The following is a 15115-nucleotide window of genomic DNA, read 5'->3' as shown; positions in this document are numbered from 1 at the left end:
AAGTCAAAATTTTGAGTTGTTTTCTTGAAATTTTGATTTATTAACTCGAAATTTCGAGTTAGCGCTGCCAATCAGTAATCTATGTGAATGACGTCATTTCCTTGTTACCCGGAAGCTGCAGCCCTCAGCTACAAATGCTACAGCTAAGCTACCAGTATTATAGCCAATCATGAATGCACAGATTGCTGAGTATTTTCAGTGTTGCTTCACAAATGATGAAATCCTTGTGTCATTAGCTGAATCACATGGAGTTGCTATCAGCAAACGTACTCTCAAAAGTGCCAATTTGTTACAATCTGGTTTTGAGTGCGCATTCCTTTGTGCCATATCCTTCCGGGTAACAAGAAAATGACGTTATTCACGTAGATTACTGATTGGCAGAGCTAACTCAAAATTTTGAGAAAATAACTCAAAATTTTGAGAAAATAACTTGAAATTTTGAGTTATGGATACTTTTTTGTTTCTTTTTTAGTGGTGGAAACGGGCTTCCATAATTATAAGCTGTTGTAGTAGAAGCAAGCAAAAATTTACCACCTACTTTTCATCTGCTTTGTTTCTTCTGACCATAGATACAAATATTTGATTCTTCAACTGCCAGTTAATTAAATGTCTTTACCATCTATAGTTGCCAACTTTCTGTTTGCTGTGTATCTACTGTTGAAAATGAGGTTGAGAGTTCTATGAGCGATCTGTGTAAATATAAAAACATATTAGTAAAACTGTGCTGGTTAAAATTCCCAGGCACTCATGAGGAAACTCTCTACAATTACATAAGTCCTGTAGTTACTTTATAAAACATATTTATCAGTCTTGACATCGACTTAAATAGAATGCACACGCACAACCTTAAAGCATGTGAGCGTGTTTGTCTGCCAAAGGTTCTTCTGAGTGGACCGCCTAATTAATATTTGGTAAACTTCAGCAGCATGGGGGCACAGTCGGGGGGCTCTTCACATGGATTGAAACCAGAAAGTCTATTAACACTTTTTAAAATTAGAAAATCACATCGCTGCTGTAAAAGCGTTAAGAGTTCTGGGAGTTTTTCAGTTAGTCTCTAATCACTAGCATATTGTTTTCTTTTTGTATTCACACACTGCTTGTGATACTTATAAAATGCTCATCGGGGATCTGAAATGATGGAAGGTGTGCAGAGAATCCCGTGCTCTTCATTTAACGGAACCTCTTATCACGCGACCCCACCTAATAATCCACCAGCATCTGAGAAACCAAAACAGGGCAGGACGGGGACAAAAATCAAGGAGAGGAATTAAATAAAGAAAACAACGATTCCCTCGCACCCTCCATGAAATGGTGCAATTATACCTCGCTCAGTGCTTAATGAACTATGTCGCCATGCTCCTGTTTAGACACATCTGCACAGGTGACAGCGCAGTGCCGGCCTTGCTTTATCCACAACCGGATCACAATTCACTAATTGCATGTTAATGAGCAGCCTTGTTGGTCCGCTGTGATGATGAGCGGATAAACAATGTCAAGTGTTGAGGTGGAGACTGGAGGAGAGGTGATGGCAACAGAGGTCCCTTGGGGTTTTTGACCGGGCATAATGAATTTTCACAGAGCACAGTGATCTAAATGGTGGGAGAGGAAGCTTGAGTTTGTTTGGCTTCCTTTTTAGTCACTCAAATCAAACTTGAAGCTTAAAAACTAAATCCCAGAATTAATGAAAGGGATAACCTCTGCGTGTGGAGCTTCTTAATATTTTGTGTTATTCTGCACACACTGGATGTCGGTGCCAGAAAGAACAAGAGAAATTGCATACTTAATGCAACGTGCCAAGTTTTTGTGGCCAACTGGTCAATTAAGCTAGTTTGGACAGCCATCTCTGGAGATTAAGTGACTTCCTGGCTAAACGAAAGATAAAGAAGCCATTAAGTAATGAAAATGTAGGCATCCAAATAAATTAGTTCATAAAGGGCTAAAGGTAAATATTCAAGTTTATGCTAGGATTTTGTATCTCATTGATGCAGGGTATATTTCATCTCAACATGTGCACATGTTCTTGCAATTTATACAGGACTATAATAGAAATCTATGCATTTAATATCCATATGCAGGGCAGCTTTGAATAGATTTTCCAAGGCAAACTTCCCTTTAAACCTCATATGTAAGAACAGTTAAATTGCATCAAAAAAGGGCAGGGTGTTAGAAACAAACACAGATCTATTGTCTTTTTGAGACTTTTTATTTTTATTGTGTAGCATTTTGTACAAGTTGATTTGGACCACAGTGGTTCTGTGAGGTGACCAGCGAAAGGAGGGACGGGACATTACTCTCCTGTCGAAGTCCTTTCAGCACACCTTTCTCTCCTGTTGAGCTGTGCAGAATGGAAACAGGATTGTTTTCAGAAGTTTTATTTGATAGTTTTTGAAGTAGTCCTGCTCTCTGGCATATATAACCTCATTGAAACCAGAAAGCTGAGCCTCTATCACAGTCAGTCTATTCTTCTTCTTTTTTTTTTAGCTTTGCCCATATTTTTCTCTTTCCGTTGAGCTTCTTTCTCAGTGCTTTCACCAGCGATGACAAAAAAGGCATTTCACATTTTGTGCCCCCAAAAAGTAACGCACTGTGTATATGGGTGGATTCAGTTTTCAGTTCATATGAAGTGCTGCGATAGGAAACTGATTATTGGGAAATGAAATTAGCTATATTTCATCAAAAAAAAGTTAATAGAGAGCTTCCATATGCATATGCATTGCTAACATGTATTAAACAGATATAGAAGCAGATACTTACTTCTACTACTACTATAGTACTACTCGGCTCTATTCTGTATATCAAGGTAAATTAATGATGATTATCATTAGAGAACAAACCAAAGGAGACTCTGATTTAGTTTTGCATGTGAAAGGAATAATTTCCGCGAGTGATTTAAGATCTATTAATTTGAATGTGGCCACTGACCATCTTTCTGTGTAACTCTGGGACTGCTCTTATTATTCAAGTGTGTAATTTTCCTTGAATAGTAATAAAACCCTGTAATTTTTCTCCAACACCTTTTTTTAATTCTGTGTCCATGTGTCATCAGCACATTTCACAAACTCAAAGATTAACGGCTAATACAATTACGTTATGATGAGGTTTGCAGGCCAGGTCTCTCCCATTTATTCTTAGGCAGTAATAGCACCAGCTACCCAGAGACAATGCAGGCTTGGTCATCACCATGTAAATGTATTAGTCAAAGATGAAAAACGGGGTTTTAATTTATTTTACCTTGGACTTGAATTGTTTCCTCTAAAAGAAAATCTTATATTTAACCATTACGATGTCTGCCCAGTTGCACTACAGTCAAGTGGACCTGCAGAGCATTGCATCAACACATGTTAAGCCTTATGGTTTACATTTTAGTGCCTAAGATCACTCATCTGTGATATGACCCGTATCACAGATAAATGTGACTTACTTTGAAGTTTACAGCCAACCAAAACATAATTTCAGCTGACAAACTGAAGATAAAATCCAAGGTACTGAGTCAGTTTTAGGAGACCGCCATCCTCAGTCCCTTGTTTTTTTTTTTTACTGTACTACAGTCCTACTTTGCAGTCCGAGTGGCCCATTCAGTTTTAATTGTCCTTGCCAGTGTAGCGCTGTCTCTTCTCTTAATTGTAAATCCTGAACTTGAAAGGCTGCCTAAGTTCCTCCATCTATCTTACGGGAAAATCATTTCACATTTTTCCTGTCACAACGCCGCCCCCTTGTCAGGTCACATTAATTTCTAGAGCCCTCAAAAAAGGAAAAGAGAAAAGGAAGAGCTGCCATTTGTGGTTTCCATGTCATGACAGAGCTGCATCAGGACATCTGCTCTGCCACTTGGTGGGACAGCAAACTATTTAATGCCTTAATCCACCCTAAGCTGTGGCTGGAAACCCCCTGGTGACTGTCGCATGCTGCACCAACAACAACCCGCTCCATTCATCAACCTAATGGGCTTTATATTTTTAACCCTTGCCATTTATCAGGCTGAGGCAGTGTGATGAGGGAGAGAGGAGGATCAAATTCCCTGTTGCCTGCTTCAGCTCAACAGGGAAACCGTTGATTCATGGTCTCTCGTCCTTTTCGCATCACTCTTTTTCTCTGCTGTCTTTTCCCATCACTCCCTGCTGTTGTGTGCCTGCTTTCTCTGTTCCCTTCAAGCATCCCTATTTATTCTATCAAGATACCTTCATTTTTCCACCTCACTCCCCGTGGATGTTTTCTGCATCCCATTCTTCACCGGTATTCCCTCTCCAACACCTCCCACTCTTCTTTTTCCATCTTTAATTTTCCTCCCGCTTCTTCCTTACTTTTCACGCCCTCTCACCGCATTTGCCTTTTTGCCTCTTTTCTCACTTAATTTTACTCATCCATCTCTTCCCTCTATCTCAGGACTTTGGGGACGATGGCTCCCTGTACATCACTAAGGTGACAACCATCCACATGGGAAACTACAGTTGCCATGCCTACGGCTATGAAGACCTCTATCAGACACATGTGCTCCAGGTGAATGGTCAGTAGTAGCTCATTTCTTACTTACAGTGGTGATGTGGACAAAATTCTGGGAAAAAAATTGATGGCATTTAGTGTTTGGATATCATCAGGAAGTTGTCTTGCTGGTCTCACATCAATTTAGTAGCATAACAATGATTCCAAAAGTACAGCAAAGGTTGTAATGAACTGAAAAAACTTTGTGTGTTGCATCATTTTTTGTCTGTCTTGTTAGTCTGTTTATCTGGAGCTAGGGCTCACCATCGAATAATGTTCCCAATAACTAATCATTCTGTTCAGGAAGCTATTTAATGAAGATTTATCTATTCCAGTGTTTGTCTAGCAAACGTCAAACAAATAAAAGTGTTTGCCGGACGAAGAACAAAAAGCAAAAGATATCAAATTTAATTTCATATATGACAAAAAAAGGCAAAACGCAAAGATGAAGTGTCTTTTAAGTAGCATGGTTCATACAAGAGCTTCGGGAGACAAGGGCACACGGAGCATTGCATCAAAGTAACTCTTGCCAAAGAGTAAAACATAATTTCATATTAGGCTGCAAATGAAATGTGAGTGCATGCAGCCTATTCAGCTGATTCTGTGCAGTGGATAAAAGCTACTTACGTTGGTATTCATTTAGAAACCAGCAGAAACACAGAACACCAGTGAAGTTATCAAAGCGCTGCCTCACTCATAATAATTACCGAAATTAGAGTATTCGTCTCTGCTACTGTTATACTTTACTCAACATCTCTCGAAAGAAAAACCTGCGAGAAAGTTTAAAGCTCCACACCTGTAGCACAACAAAGGTGACCCCCTTAAACTGTGCTTTTGTTTTTGAATCTGAATGTATTCAGCCTCAAACGCGGAATACAAATGATTAAACTAAGCCTCTTCCGATGGAGGGATCACAATGGGTCCTTTTTTTGTCTTGTTTTTGTTTTGGTATTTTTTGTGGAATCGTCGGAAAAAAGGAGGGAGGGGGAGTGATGTGAAGGGAGTCATGGAGACAGACAGGGGGACTGAAGGGCGAGTGATCAGGAAAGAGCAATTACCAAATGTTTGTGTTAGGGATTCAAGGTATTTCAAATAAGATATGACAAGGTGAGATAAGGTGCATTGGAAATGAGCCAAGTGCCACATTATACTAAGTGGGCGGTTTGTATCCTGTTGTGCTTTCTTTTCTTTGGTGAGAGGAATGATGATATTGCAGCTTTAGTATTGGTGAAGTAGCCGTGGCCGTACCCTGTAGTATGACAGTATAAGAGAAGTATATATGAAATCTTTGACATTAATAATGTCAAAAAGTTAAAAACATTAGTAATGTTGAAAGAAGAGAAAGGGTTGGTTTAGTTAAGTGCTGTTTTGGTAATGAAACAGAACAGTTAACGTCACATACAGACTATATTATAGATACTTTTGGCAAGAAGGAGTTCATCATATGTTTGTTTTGTAGGATGATAAGGCAGGTCATTACAATGTTGGATTTGAGGTAGACAAACAATACTGTGCAAAAGTCTCAAGAAACTCTTTTTAACCTTTATACTTTGTGAGGAAAACAACACAGAGATTCGGTGATTTATTCAAACGTCTGCAAACATACATGGAAACACAGTATATAAGGCAAAAAACAGAGTTTGGACAATTGTAAAGAGCGTGGAAGTCAATACCAAAACTTGGAGGTCTTTAGGAATTGTTCTCCAGGCTTCTTAAAAGACATTCAAAGCTCCTCTTTGGAAATTGGTTCTTTTGTGTCAATCTATGACTTGTATTGTTCCACTGTGTGTTTCCCTATCCAGGTATGCTTTTACTGCATTGCCAGTGTGTTTGGAATCACTGTCATGCTTAAAAACAGAAGCTATTGCTAATCAGATGCTTTCCAGATGCCATTGTATGGTGGATCAAAATCTGATGCAGATTTTCTATATTCGTAACTCCATTAACCTTGACAAGGTCACCAACACCACTGCCTGAAACACAGCACTGAGACCATTTCTAGGTTCTAGAGGCATGGGCGACCAGTAAAGAGATCAAGTGAAGGGCCAGATGCATCTGTCGGGTCCTTTGTGAGGTCTTTGCTAAAAAATTTTCATGTTTCTTAAGAACATGACTTTCAGATACTGATCATCTACTGAAGATGATTCTTCAATGCGTTGTGAGGACACACTACACGCCATGCCAAAATATGCCAAATATTTAGATATTTGAATTACCTATTGGCCAAAAACACTATTTTTTTCCTGTCAGACTGCTTTGTCATTTTTCATAGATTCAACAAAAGAAATTATGTTCTTTTACAACAGGCTGCAAAATAACAAGAGTGCCTAAAGATATCATTTAAAACTGGTTCTTGGCTACATTTTCTGGATGCGTAGACACAACACTGATTCATCCCTCGAGTTACTTGCCTTTTTTGAAAGATTACAAGAACGTCTGGCTCTTTGAAAATGAAAAGAACCAAAGGGTGGCTCAAGACTTTTGCACAGCACTTTAAACACAGGAACAGGAGAGAAAAAGAGCTATAAGGGGTAACATTTAAAAAAATGAGGAAAGCTGAATGGGAGAGGTGAGTAAGCTCCTGGAGGAAGGGTCTGTCAGAATTTGACAGCTGGCCCACGGTGCAAAATGTGCAAAGCACAATAATCCGAAAACAGCATCTTACCTGTTCATGTAAACTGTTACTTCATATTTCATTTTTCCTCCTCAATTTCTCCACATCTATTTACGGCTCTTTCTCCAAAGCAGGTGGTAAGTGACACATACGTCCGACATCTATTTCTTGCAGGATTCAAGCTGTAATAAAGCAGCCCCAGAGCTCTTGGATTCTTGTTATTTGTGAATATATTCCATGCTGTGGTGAGACAAATTCCTCTCTGCCCACTGTGTGTGTGGGTGTTTGTGTTATATTCCCCCAGGAGTTACGGTCTACCAATGAAACAGTGTGTAATTATGTTTTCACTTGCCGCTTTACTATTTCCATTTGTATTTTTGGTTTTGTGTATATGCGTCCAGTCCCTCCAGTGATCCTGGTCTATCCAGAGACACAGGCTCAGGAGCCCGGCGTATCTGCCAGCCTCCACTGCCACGCCGACGGCATCCCAAATCCCAAACTCCTTTGGCTGAAGAATGGCATGGATCTGCAGCCGAGATCCTCCAAACAGCTCTCTCTCATAGGTGAGTTTTGCAGTGTTTTGCTATCAGCATATTTTTTGCTTTAGCGGACTCTGTGTGTCACAGCTCGGTGGTAAAGTGATTTCTTCCAAGTGCACAATACGCAGCAACAACAGTGTACAATGGAAAAAGCATAAATCTTTATAAACCACCACAATGTATAAGACTAATGAAAACAAATCTTGAAACTCAAGCTGCTATTTTATTTAAGCAACTTTTTTTTATTGAAAAGCCAGTGGTTCCACTTGTCCACAGTAATAATTTCTCATACACTTTCAGTTTATTTGCATTCTGTACCACTGTGATGAAACCATGATTGAAAAGAAATTCAGCTGCCCTCTTTCACTACATCCTTTTGCTCCTCTGACAATGTAAACATACTTATTATTAGATGGTGAATGAGATGGGAGATTGAAGATAAAAAGAAATACACTGTGTGACAGAAGACGGCAACAACTTATTTGGGCAAGAAGGCTTTTTTGTTTTATGATACACTCTCAATATCAGAGAGAGGAAGCACAACTTCCCTTTTTACGGCCTAGTTCTCATTAAAGGAAAGTTTATTGGCTGTGTGTGGGTCATTACCTATGGTAATAGCCTGTTATCAACCCTTAGACACTCAAACAAGGAGGTTCTGCAAGGTTCACCACCGTATAAACACTGCAGTAGCTGCTGTTTCAGATTTACCAACTAATATGGGCAGCAGAAAGGGGCAGCAGCCCTATTTAAAGTGATCATTTGTACTTATTCAATAAACAACATCTAGGTAAGTGAAAAGAATAGCATGGAAAAGCAAATTATGTAGCGCAGAGTTCCTTTTTTTTAAATCTGGCCGTGGTTGGGGAGAAAGTGATCAAAGCACAGGAAGAGTAATTCACCATTTTATTTCCACAACGCACTTGTATTGATGGGAGTTTAATAAAGATAATATAAAGTGTTGCCCCTATCCTCATTTTTTTCATAGGTTTCTGTAAAATTTGAACAACGCACTGACAGCTGATAGTAAGAAGTATTGATTGCGAGCCACAGTTGAACTGTAAAGGAAGTACTGCAGTGCTGAAAACACTGTTAGAACACTGCCTCATATTTTCTGTCATTTAGTTTGTTGTCAAACAGGAAACGCAGGGAAATCTCAACATGTGAGATTACAGATAATTCCTCTGACCCAGAAGAGTCAGTGGATTGTTTTTTCTCTTTTTTTGGAGTGTGTGTGTGTGTGCGCGTGTGTGTGTGTGTGTTGGGGGGGGGGCAATATATTTCTGTACCACCTACCTTGTTGGTCAAGGGTAGCTTACTTAAGCTGCATTAATTGAAGAATATATCTGAATTGTTTAGCAGCATTTATAAGGCTACAGAGCATCACGATGGAAGCCGATAACACATTAAGTGAGACCACTGATGAATTACTATCACTGTGTGTGTGTGTGTGTGTCTGTGCAGCCTCTCTCGTGTCATGTAACCTTTTTTAACCCTTTAAAGTCGGTCGGAGCGGGCACGCTCTGTTTTGCGTAACTATTTTTAAATCCCGGTAGCTCTGCAACCATGTAAGCTAGCGCAATAAATTTTTTGCATATGAAACCGGAGGAGTTGTACTTACATCTTATGCCATCAGCTTGTCCTAAGTCACGGTTTCCTTCCACATATACTTTTGCAAAAACTGCATAAAAAGCACTTGCAGCAACAAAAATATAATATTCCAGAAACACGCTTTGCCGATCCGATCAGCTGTTCGTAACACTTCCTACGTTGGAATAGACGTCAGCGCGAACTTTTGCATGTCCGCCATTACCTGCCCGAAACCGGAAGTGACGTCATTTTCGCGGAAATGTAGTTTGTTTGTTTTTTTACCATCAGGGCCTCATGAGCTTTTACTGGTGTTTTTAAAAGTTATCTTTGACTTTATGACTTTCTGTGTCGTTTCTGGGATGCTTAGGACTCATATTGCACTGCTGGAAATAGTTTATTTTGATGCAAATGCTGCTTTTTTGCAAATTTGCACTATAATATTTATTTTAGTTTTTCCTGCAGTATATAAAAATTGGTGTATTTCAAAAATATAACTATGAAGACACTCAAAATAAATTTCCTGTGGTGGGAAACTATTTTGTGCAACTTTTTTGTATTTACAGTTTTGAGGGATAAGCCTCTTAAATTTCTCTAACTAGAAATATATGTTAAAAAAGCAAAAAACGATTTTCAATTTTTTTGTAGTTTATTGCACTTTTTTGCAATTTATGTAATTACTATGCACTTAATGCCGACATATTATTAAAATTTAGGCTGTAATGGTTGTATTGATGTATAGCAACTTGAAATGCTCCCAAAAATGGCTCTACAGCATGTAAAAATATAATATAAGCTCTGGCGGACTTGGTTCTATGGTAGATCTTAAAGGGTTAATTTACTCTTTCTTACTTGAGGTCAAGCAGTTCACTTGTGGTGTGCAAAAATGTAATACAACAGTGAGTTAAAAGGTGCTTTAAAGCCCAATAAAGCTAACAGGAGCTGCTGAATCAGGTGACATGTCCTGTTCACCTATGCAGTAATCCTGCGGGGAGCCGTTTAAGAAAATGAGATCGCTTCAGCTTAAGACAAAACCAGTCACATCATCACAGGCGCTGCAAACATGCAGAGGATATAAACACTCATTTAAGTGCTTGATTCAGTGGTTTTTAATAAGAATTGATCAGAACATCAGTATGAATTAGAAGTAATTAAAGTGCTGTCTCATTCCATGAGACGTTAGAAGTGCTTTAAGGCACTGTCACTTCAAAGCATTGCACGCATTTCCTCCGATAAAAGAGAATTATTATCAGAATCCAAAAGACATTTCACTAATGTGAAAAGCTTTGCATCAATGTCTGTGTTGTTTTTTTTCCCTAACCCACTGGCCATGAATTAGAAGGTTAAGATGAAGAACAGTTGTTGTTTTTTTCTCTTTTTTTTAACAAGCTGTGTGCGGCATTGTTGTTTATGGATTCTATAGAAAGACCTCCATTAAAAATGCTTTAAGTTTTAGCAGGTGGAACACATGGTATCCTGTATATGTGAGGGAAAAGGATGGTACCAATGTTTGATGTTATCTAAATGTTATGTCAGGTGATGTATAGAAAGGGGTGAAAATGAAAGCTTGCTTTAATGTTTTTATACATCCTGGATTGTAAGAGCTCCACTGTGACAAATCCCCCTTGTGTGATCAATGAAGTACTACAAGTACTACAGGAAGGATCAGAGTGCAGCTCTAGATCACAAAGCTACAGCATGCCGCAGGAAACATCAGAGAGCTCACCTCTGATGTTGACTTTTGTCTCTAAACGTCACCAGCATCACCTGTTGCTATCGATTCAGAATATGATTCTGAAACTTGAGAGCAACAGTGTTGTGCTGCACGTATGTACGGGAAAAAACTGTAACTCATGTATGTGCAGCAGCATACAACCAGTAAAACTATTATAGTAAATAAGTAATTAGGTATCTTAATTAAAATAAATAGCAATGTGCTTTACTTTTTTAAAACTTTTTTTAAACAATAAATTTGAAAATTTAACAATAATTATATATTAGCAATATAAAATATAGTGCATACTGGTTAATTTACCACTACAGAAATGTAAAAAAAATTTTTTTGGTTGTTACTAGTACTAGAGCTGGGCCATATCATACCGTTCACGGTAATACCGGTATAATGTTGGGCAACGATTAGAAAATGAAATATTGCGATAGAATATGGGTAAAACCCGCATGCGCAGTGCCTTTGTTTTCATACGCACATGGCGGAGAAAGCATGGCGGCGACGGACAATGAGAAGAGCGAAAGCAGATCGTTGAATGAAACGGATGAACCAGAACTGGTTTGTAAAAATGCTCCAACTTCAGTGGTGTGGAACTGGTTTGGCTTTCATCCGTCAGATACACAACAAAGCACTATTTTTGGTAGAGCATGCTAGCGGGCCGTCGTTATTACCGTGTTTTTTTGAAAATATGGCACACTTAAAATCAATCCTTTGATTTTTCTGAAAATTGACAGATTATAATCCCGTGTGCCTTATGTATGAATTCTGGCTGTGTTTACTGACCTCGAAACGATTTTATGTGGTACATGGCGCTCGAAAATCTGTCAAATGTTTTAGTACGACTTTGCTAAGCTACGAACCCGCAGCACTTTGATGGATTGTCGGAGCATTACGGCTATCGTAGGCAGGAGCCTCGCGGAGTGATACGTACTGCGCTTCAACATAATATTACTGTATTGTGTGTGTATAACCTCTTTTTAAGTTTTGTGGATATTAAACATGGTTATGCTGAGGATATGTCGGCCAGTTTCCACTGGAAATGCCTTTTGGTTAAACTGTCAGCAAGGAATTTGCATTTGCACTGTTAAACTTTTATATAACTTTAATGCACATAAAAAACAGCTGCTTGGTTAAGTAAAATACATTGATGTTTGTTTGTTTTTTGCACTAATAAAGTTGAGGAGTTGTAAAGTATTTTGTCTAGTGTCAATTATATCGTCAGTTATATCGTTATCGCAAATTTTCAAATGTATATCGTGATAAATATTTTTGGTCATATCATATTTTTGGTCAAATTAACCAGTACTGTTAATTTAGGACACCTGTTGTTGGATAGTGGGATAATAAATGTATATTATTTTGATTGAATACTATTAAATGTATTCATCAACCACAGCGACCAGATATAGACCAGAAGAGAGTCTGACCAAGTTGTACATGCTGCTACAATGTAGCTACAATGTCTCTGATTTCATTGAGATAAAAAATGCCTGTGGACACAAGAATATTGATCAAACTCTGTGGGGGGGTTTATAGCTCCCAGGTGTCTTTAGTCTCTTTTCCCCTGCACCTTTGATGACACATTACTTGCATTATTATTGTATTTGGTTCATTGTGCTTCTGTTAGATGCACGACCACACATATATTCATGATTCGATCACAGAATTTTAACACAGTGAAGATGTCGAATTTGTTGAATAAATTTAAAAGTTTGTTTTTAAAAAATAAACACTCTGAATATGGTTGTAGTGTATAGTAGCTTTGCATCAGTAATGTGTATACCTGTTTGATTTTGTTTCCTCTCCTCTTTAGCGAACGGTAGTGAACTCTTTATTGGCAGCGTCCGCTACGAGGACACAGGAGCTTACACGTGCATTGCCAAGAATGAAGTGGGAGTGGATGAGGACATCTCGTCTCTGTTTGTTGAAGATTCGGCTAAGAAGACTCGTAAGTCCTACAGAGTCACAGTTCACTATTTATGTAAGAAGTCAATATTTGAATTGATAAGAGTTACTCTAAAAGAAAAGCTTAGAAAATAATATTTTGGAAAAAATCACTCCCGACATGAAAGTATTGTGAAGGGTGAACTGAGGTACTGATGACACTGAGATCAGAAACAACACTGGTCAATTTGCCTGTTCGCCTCCCACTGCTGCTCATGTGGATCCACTACCTGCAAGGTTACTGTAAAAGAAAAGGACTCTGCTGTTTAAGCCAGCAGCCAAGTATATTTTGATTTTAAGCTTTTCTACTTGTTTAAGCCTTGGACAGGTGGTGTGATAAGAACTCTTATTGTCTTTGTGCTCACAAAGCGTTTTGATTGTGCTTACAGTTACAAGCCTGCCTTCACCTGGATGCACTGTCTATACTGCTGCCTCTTTGAATGTTCAATAGAAAGGAAAGGCAGGAGCTTGATTTTGACGAGAGCAAAATGCTAATTTTGAACAGTTTTGGGGTTTTTTTTTGATGGTGCACTTACTAATTGTTGAGAAATCTAAGCAAAGTTAGCACAGCGATACCTATTTATACAGACTAGGCTAGAACAAGACTAACATCATCCACAATAAACGATTGTCAGATCATCATGTATAATGAAATAAAATTCAGACATGTAATAAAGACATAGCACAAACAAATTACAGTCATTTACCAACATGTGGACAGCTTTATTATTTAAAAAAAAAAATAAGCTTGCTCAAATTTGTCCTGTGCAGACAAGCGTCAGCAAATGCTCCATGCATCTCCTAAATTTTTAATGCAGTAAGTGGTGAACCTAATAAGCACCAAAACTGCTTTATGTCAGCTGACAGTGAGCCAATTCCCTATGCCTTCAGATGGTAGAAAAATAAAGAAGGAATCACCATATTCATATTAGACCAACAGTGAAGCAGCATTTCAGCAGCTGCACTTTAAAGCCACATTTCTTTTGCAGTAGTATTAAGATCAAACCACAACACTATATAGCTATCGTATCGTATCCACACCAAAGCCACACATGGCTGAAACCCCAACATCACCTCCATGGTCAAAACTGATTGTGAACAACAGTAAAAACTGAATCATAGACAAACGGGTGTTGACTTTGTTTCCACATAGAGAAGAGGTTGCATCAGAGCATCATTAAAGTGAGAAGTACAGTAAAGACTAGATTACTGCAAACCATATGTAATTATTCAGTGACATATGGATTGTCGATGGCCCTGAACAGATGTCCACAGAACACCTGTCCAAATACAAGAGACAGACTAGTATTACTAAGCCCTGTTTTTAATAAACACCACTTTTAAGCTTAAGTTTATGGTTTTGTGCATCTAATTTTAATTGGTGGCATCATATCCTTACAATTATCCCTTCCCTGTCCATGATTTCAATATCATAGACTTATGAATGCTCTTATTTTTTTAACAAGAAGTTGATTACCTCAGTGGGGTAACTAGACGAATGAAACTCAAAAGGCTGTGGTTTTGAGTCATATTCAAGGTGAGATGTTTCATCTCTTCTAACTGTTCATATAACGTGATTTTGTTTTCTCATTTTATTCTAATCAATAAAAAAGATAAGAAGGTAGAAAATAATAAGTAAACTCAAACCTTCTCTAACTCGAAAAGCTAACAACAATGTCTAAGCTTAAAATTGAAGACATAACTCAAACTGACGTTGTGGTAACGTTTTTGCAAACTTTTATTTTGAAACTATTTTTCAGCAATGACTAGACACTGTGAAAACATCGCCAACGATGTTTGCTGAGACAGGGTGGCACGGATAAAAGATGAATGTCAGGCACAATAATCTTCTATTTGACCCCATTCTTTTTTATAGTAGGAAACAACAGATTTTATGGGCGACATCAAAAACTCCACGCCAGAAGAATACAGTAGCATGTAGGTTTGTGTCTGTCTGTAATGTGTTTTCCTGAGGTTGATTCACTGAAGTAAAGAGCTGCTCGTGGGGAATAGTTCAGTCAGCCTATCCGGGAACAGGAACAATATACCAGAAGTATTAGCAAAATAATCATGTCTGCAGTTAAGAGATCCCCCTCTGTGAACACACACAGCAAAGCAGTCACTGTGAGATTTTCAGACCACTTTTGCTTTTCAAGCACTTTAAAGAGTTTTATTTTTGTTCCTAATAAACAAAATTGCTGTTTTCTCCTATTAATCTGTACCTGA

At 38.3% G+C, this 15115-nt stretch overlaps 1 protein-coding gene across 1 annotated transcript in view; it reads left to right on the top strand.

The window, feature by feature from the left end:
- fstl4 (follistatin-like 4) overlaps positions 1-15115 on the top strand; it is a 227436-nt gene that overhangs the window by 184886 nt on the left and 27435 nt on the right. Inside the window, exons 8-10 of the mRNA XM_080867745.1 lie at positions 4384-4504; positions 7495-7656; positions 12759-12893. Of these exons, the coding sequence (XP_080723871.1) occupies positions 4384-4504; positions 7495-7656; positions 12759-12893 (418 nt within the window). The remainder of the gene's footprint in view (positions 1-4383; positions 4505-7494; positions 7657-12758; positions 12894-15115) is intronic.

This window comes from Rhamphochromis sp. 'chilingali', assembly GCF_963969265.1.
Source record: "Rhamphochromis sp. 'chilingali' genome assembly, chromosome: 19".
Taxonomy (NCBI): domain Eukaryota; kingdom Metazoa; phylum Chordata; class Actinopteri; order Cichliformes; family Cichlidae; genus Rhamphochromis; species Rhamphochromis sp. 'chilingali'.
This window is presented reverse-complemented; position numbering and strand designations above follow the sequence as displayed.